A 6,652-nucleotide genomic window follows, 5' to 3' on the forward strand; every position below is an offset into this window, starting at 1 on the left:
TATACATTGCGTCTTGGGAACAGAGGCTCAAGCGATGGTCCGAAACCCAGGTATAATGCGTATAAACGTTTTTTCCTTTTCTTGGTGTTTTAAACGAATATTTCGCGACCAAATGTTGGATAATAATCTGAATTATACCTTCAAAATCCAAACTTCCTTACAACATTTCTACGAGACTTTCTAGCATTGTCCCTGCTGCATTGACTGAGGTGCTGTTCCACGGACTGTAACGCCCGAAACGCATCGAGCATTATAATATCTACTAATTCCCAAAATTCATGGTTAGCATGTACGATCGAAATTCATCTTCTTTATAAATCATCACAATTTTCTGTTGAGCTACACTCCTGGAATCGGAAGCTGTAAGATTCACGACGGACCAGAGACTTGGAATGCAGCACGACTTACCTGTAAAAAGGAAGATGGCCACCTAGGAGTTATAAATTCCGTACATCGATATCGATAAATATCGATGTGTGTCGTCTAGAATTGATATATTTACGTTGATTAGGTCAAAAATTGATGCAAATATGAAGCTATGCTTTGTTTTACTCCGAACCTCTGAACTTATTCAAACAGATATGCCGGCGAAGATAACCCGCAGTTGCGACATATTTGTTTTGAAATGTGTTATGCAGTTACATGATTGGAGTTATGTTCGTCACACTGGCTGCAGTGAGGCAAAAATTGCTCTGCCCTACCTTGTGAGTAGTTTTGGTTCAACATTTTTGTGTTGAGAGCTTATCCAGCTTTTGAGTTTTGTAAAGCTTTGTGAAAGCCTTTTTACAAGGTTGAAAGTAGGAAATAACTACGTGTTCGTTATATCTACAACATAATAGAGCTGATTGGGACTTCCAAAACAGTACGATATCACAAAGATGGTATTTGAACTGCGCAACTTTTATAATTGAGCAAAACAGCACTGGCAGTTGGCATAAAATGATTATCGGATTACGTTTTGTAGTAAATAGGGTCCTGAGGTCATGCCGTCGTGTTATTCCGTGAATTTTTTGTTCTCACTGCCTCCTCTGACGGGCCGACCCGAGGTTGAAGAGATAATAATATTCACCGGATTAAGTTGATCTTACTGTCGAAAACGAATTTCATTGAGGTCAGAGGTACGCGATAAGTTCGAGTGATATAATAATCAAAAAAGACGATTATAATATAGAACAGTCGTGGATGCAGCCGACACATGGTTGAAACTTTTATACAACTGTCCGAGGGCTGAAAGAGCCGTCAAGACCAGTTACAGTCTTCGATACATCTGGATATCAGCAATGGCGATCATCTCCGTTGTGCTTCGAATGTCGTTGTGTATTACACTGACAATGGCACAACAACCTGCATCCACTAATTCTAGTGTGGTTTGGCTTTATCGACCGACATTCAGTGAGTGATTTTCGTTGAAAATATGCTGCTACTTATTTTCACGCGAAATAAAATATCCAAAACTCAAATTCTTCTGAAAGTCCCGGCACGCCTCGTGATCGTGGGGTACATTACATTTATATCTTCGATCGGCAGGTTTGCCTGTAAACGACCTTGGCCATCTCACTCACCTCTTGATATTTTCCTGTAGTTTATAACTTGGGTTCGCGTTGCACGTCACCGCTACACCACGCACGACGGAATCAATCGACTGCCGTACGAGATGACTACACGTAAGAAAGTTTATCCCGGAAGGCAATATCTCTGTAAGACTCTTAGTTTTGACGCATTCTGATTGGCACAAAATTCTAGATCATATGAATAATGTTCCGCGAAAGAATATTCTTTCGCGCATTTGTATTGATGGTAATTAATCTTTTCGCAAACATTAGTTCAAGTAACCCAAAATCTCTTTCTTATTTTGATTAGACCTTGCAAATTAATGGCACATTCCAATAGTTAATCAGCAGATTAAAAATTTAATAACAAGTTTTCTTTCTGTGCTACCAGGATATATGTACTTACTATTTAAGGATTACTATTTAAAATTTTTAAGAAAAAAAATTTCATGACGCATGCCAACGCAGGTACCTCTTGCGCTTTGAATTGAAGTAAAATAGTCAATTTATTATTATTCAGTTCATTTTCATAATCAATCAGTAAGGGACTATTTCGAGACTATTGAAGTAAAGGCTTGCCGAATAACGGATAGCCATTTTGGATTTGCGTTGTCAACACGTGAGAATGTCGAGTAGAGTCAGTTTCAAATTGCCTCTTTTTCGTTTGTATAAATTGCGTAATGAGTGTTCGAATTAGCGAATGGATTATCGTGGAATTTATAATCTGGATGCGTTGCGGTTGCTGTTGCAGTTGCGTTTAGTTGAGTTCGTGTTTGTACATTTCGATTTAGTTTTTGCGGTTACGGTTCGACATACAATTAAGTTTTCTCTCGAGTTGGGAACTCTTTAGGTTTCATTCAGTTGACTTAAGGCCCCGCTGACCTGGCATGTCATATATATATTTCGTGACGTCAGAAGCGGGGAAAACGCCATTACGAATCCTGCGAGAACGGAAGCACGAAACTTACTCGGGAAATTTTTAAATTGAAGCTTGAATAAAAGTGTACGTGGCTAACTCAGTCACTGGTCATGCAAATCGCTGATAGTGTTTATAATAAAGAATAATGAAGTGAATAAAATCACGCCAAAACAAACATGGCCGATCGGAGCTACCGCATGTTGAATATTCACTGATTGCACTGTTTCACAATTTCTTTCACTCTCACCAGACAGTTAGCCATGTACAAAAGCACTCACTTTATTCGGCAAAACTTATACTATCAGTTATTTTTTTGTAAATATGGCACGATTCGTAACGGCGTTTTTCATGTGGCAGCCCGTTCATGGTCCACAAGAAGTATGTCTCGATCTGTAACTGACATCATTGGTTGGATCTAACAGAACAAGCCAATGAAATCAGCGGCCTTAGTTCACCGTTCAACGTTCAGAGGCGCTGCACGTATTTATGACGTCACGATTTGATATTTTCAAGTCAGGTCAGCGGCGCCTTAAAGTTGAGATTAGAATTACGTTAATGCAGTTAAGTTGAGCTAGCTAGAGAAGTAGAACTTAGATTTTATGCGTTAAGCGTGAGTGTCAAGTACGATCTAGTTCAGTAAAGTTTAGTTGAGGTTAATGTTTAGCTTCGTTCAAGTTGGTTCCTTTAGTTGTCAAGTAATCTCGCAGTTGTTCCGAAGCTCCGAGTTGGGTGATTGCGAACGCCGTCTGTTCAGTAGCCGAGTCAGCACGCAGTCTAGAGATTAGTTATAGTTCGATTTAATAGCGCTTTATTTGAATTTATCTGCATCTTGGGGACTTCGAATGTTGAATTGAGTTTTAAATCAGCTCGTGGTAGTGCCAAACACCAAAATGAACACATTAGATTCAAACAGACAAGTTATAAATACTCGTTTTATAAAACTTTGTTGCCAGTTCAAAGAACTCCGCAAAAATCTTGTGGGAGTCGGGTTTTAGTGAAATCATCTGGATATTTTATATGTGTTGTAGGTCGTGGCATTCTGAAACAAAGTCTTCATGGGCACGACCCTCCGCTATGAATAGTTTGGGCGCTAGAAAAATGTTCATCCCACATCCACTATTTCTTTGTGTAAGAAAAACTATGAAGATATAAATTTTCGGTTATACGCACTCTCTAATCTCCATTTTCCCAGCGGTGAACCAAAAATACCTATTTGCACCAGGTCTCACCAGGTAACGTCATCTACAGGTACGATCATTGAGATTGGAGGAGGAGATAAATCGATAGACTTCAAGTAAACATATCTGGTTACGTGTCTCAGTTTTATTCATAAGAAATAATTTTTTTCTCGTAATTTTTCTCGCACAAAGGAATACAGAACATGGGATAAACATTTTTCTATCGCTCAAAGCAGCGGGTCGTGCCTACGGAGGTTTTTTTTTAGAACGCCACGACCTACAACATATAAATAATCTAGACGATCTCACTGAAACCCAATTCCCATAAGATTATTATGGGGTTCAGTCAAAATTTTGGAATCTAAGTGGCACATGCCTTGCAGAGAATGAAAATAGGTACTATTCTACAACTCATTTACTTGCTTTCCGATTACTCACCCACCACAACTGATTCCCATTGTCCGCAGCTACACCCCGGGAATCGGTGCTCATAAGGTTCACACTGATGCAGCTAACTGGTACGACGCTTGGTTGAGATGTCGACTCGAAGGTTCCAACCTATCCATCATCAACTCCGAGGCTGAAAAGAATCTCATCGTTGAACTTCTGTCAAGAGCGGGTCCTTCGCATAACGGAAATCTAGAAGGCCGTGCTTATATGGGTTTTCACTCTTTCTTCTATCCAAAGGTGTGGATAACACTTGAGGGTCAAACTTTGTCCCAGGCAGGATTCAATGAATGGCACGACGGTGAACCTAGCGGCGGTGATAATGAGCGTTGTGGATCCATTTTCACTTCAGACGGTAAATTAAACGACCAGGAGTGTGGCCGGACCACCAGCTTCGTTTGTGAGAGGCACTGCTGCTAGGATTCGCTGTGTTATCCATTTTGATATTGATGTTATTATTCGCATTATGAATCTATTTCACAAATGATGTACTAACGACAATGCGACAAATTAAAATAAACATTTGAAACCACTATGTCATATTTTAATTTTAATCGCATGTGTAACGGATGTTTTATTTTTTTTCACATACAAATTAATCAGTGACGAGAGAAGATGCAACTAACTGTCTTAGAGATATTCTAATGCAAGAAATTGAGATTCAGATTGTCATTTAAAGTGTAGACCAACACGTAAATTGGCATTTATTAAATACGACGCTAATATGATTGTAGCAATAAATTGATAACGGCGGCAGGTTTTATAATATACATATTTTGGCACAATATATAACAAATATGAATGACCTAAGAAGAACAAAAACACACAGTCAATCATGCATCATATTCATTCAGAATATACAATTCATTTAAATTAATATCAGTTTCATCTGAAATAAAATTTTCACAGATTATCAATTATTTTCAGTAAAAATTTACCTGAATATTTTCCACCATTCCAACTGAATGTCGTAAAAAATGGGAAAAACCCGCGTTAGGGGAAATTTTCGGGTTTCAATTTATTGTCAAACAATAGGTATTTATTGTCTGATTGGAATGTCCCGAATGAAGGTATTGTCTTGCCAGATGTGTGCTGGCTGAAGTTGTCGGACAGCGAGGTACGGACTAACTTGGCTAGAGTCATATACTGGGTTCGGCGTGTCCGTACTTACGAGGGACATCAGTTTGCTGTCCCCTTCTGATTTCGTTGAGACTCATGTATGTTGTACTTTTTTTTAATCTGCCGAAAAACGGTTTAGAGGGGTGAAAAGGACCCCCAAAGATGGGCAGTTAACGAGGTGATTTTTTGATGCGCTTTATGGATTTGAATGAAACTACCGCTGAAGTTTTCCTATTCATTATGAAAATATTTTAGTGTTGGTTTCATTCAAGTACATGAAGTGTGTCTAGAAATCACCCCGGTGAGTCCCCATCTTGGAGGGTCGTGTTAACCCCTCTAAAGCGTTTTTCCGCAGATAAAAAAAATCCATGCCTCTTAGTTTTCAATGTTCTACAAGATACATGCGTCTTAACGAAATCAAAGGAGGATACCAAACTGATGTTCCTTGTTATAATCTAATGAACAATTGATTATGGAATATAGCTGAATTATCGGATTGTAAAATTCGAGTATGTGCTGGTATCTAAGTCGTGTGCCGACGCACAACAACTTTGTCTAATCAGTTTCCGTAATACCGCCGATTCTAGAATTCAGAGGACAGCTTCGCGATATTTTCGTACATACATGTGTTACGTTTCTGCCGGTAACTACGGCGGTGCCCTCCGTGCACCCTATCTTTATCGACGCGTAGTTACCACAAGAGAGCCTTACGCGCTCTTACCATATGTCTTAGCTAATACCTACATACACAATTACCACCATGACATGTTACTCTTAGATCGATAATTCTAATATTCACCATTATTTCATTAATAAGGCTCAAACATATATGGTACATACATATATTTTTACATTTTGACCGTTATGTCTTTCAACACTAGCTTTCACATTAAACTATAATTTACGATTCTCAGCTGCAACATCTCAAGTAATAAACACTTGCAATAAAATTTCAAAACCTAACACTCAATAAAGATAATTTAGTAGATTGAACAATGGAAACGTGAGAAGAGAAACTACGCATAGCTCAGAAACAGATAAAACTTATTCTCAGAACTAGGGATAGTGCCCTTATTTTAATGATTATGCGGCAAATTATCGCATCGCCGATTGCTTTTTAAACCAACCACCTCGCGCTAATTCCCCGCCAAGATCCTATACATACTAATCAGAAACCTTACGCCCATATAAATTAACATCCTCATCCGATCATCCTAGACCCGCGAGAACCCGCAACTCTTTTCAGCTCCTCTTACTTTTTCCACCCAAGAGTTCCAGACGTCATGGAGAATAAAATCAGACTTCGTAGAGAACAGAATAAATTCCGACATTATGGAAAACAGAACATTTTAGAGAACAGATTCAGACAAGTTCTAGATCCAGTGAGAGTAAATCAAACAGTTAATGAAATCACGACTTTACAGAAAACCACAGAATCA

The 6,652-nt window shown here is 38.8% G+C and overlaps 1 protein-coding gene across 1 annotated transcript; it reads left to right on the top strand.

The window, feature by feature from the left end:
* Nucleotides 1-1,204: 1,204 nt before the first annotated feature.
* On the top strand, nt 1,205-4,621 carry LOC124414795 (hemolymph lipopolysaccharide-binding protein-like). Its single transcript, XM_046895871.1, has 3 exons — nt 1,205-1,392; nt 1,583-1,664; nt 4,115-4,621. The coding sequence occupies exons 1-3, from the start codon at nt 1,281-1,283 to the stop codon at nt 4,512-4,514; spliced, it is 594 nt and encodes a 197-aa protein (XP_046751827.1). The 5' UTR covers nt 1,205-1,280; the 3' UTR covers nt 4,515-4,621.
* The last annotated feature ends 2,031 nt before the right edge of the window (nt 4,622-6,652 follow it).

This window comes from Diprion similis, chromosome 14, assembly GCF_021155765.1.
Source record: "Diprion similis isolate iyDipSimi1 chromosome 14, iyDipSimi1.1, whole genome shotgun sequence".
Lineage (NCBI taxonomy): Eukaryota > Metazoa > Arthropoda > Insecta > Hymenoptera > Diprionidae > Diprion > Diprion similis.

Bases quoted from the DNA above. Each gene is read 5' to 3' on its own strand.
- LOC124414795 (XM_046895871.1), top strand. From the start codon at position 1,281: ATGGCGATCATCTCCGTTGTGCTTCGAATGTCGTTGTGTATTACACTG. The intron at 1,393-1,582 runs GTGAGTGATTTT...ATTTTCCTGTAG, and splicing joins GCTTTATCGACCGACATTCA to TTTATAACTTGGGTTCGCGT. The intron at 1,665-4,114 runs GTAAGAAAGTTT...CATTGTCCGCAG, and splicing joins GCCGTACGAGATGACTACAC to CTACACCCCGGGAATCGGTG.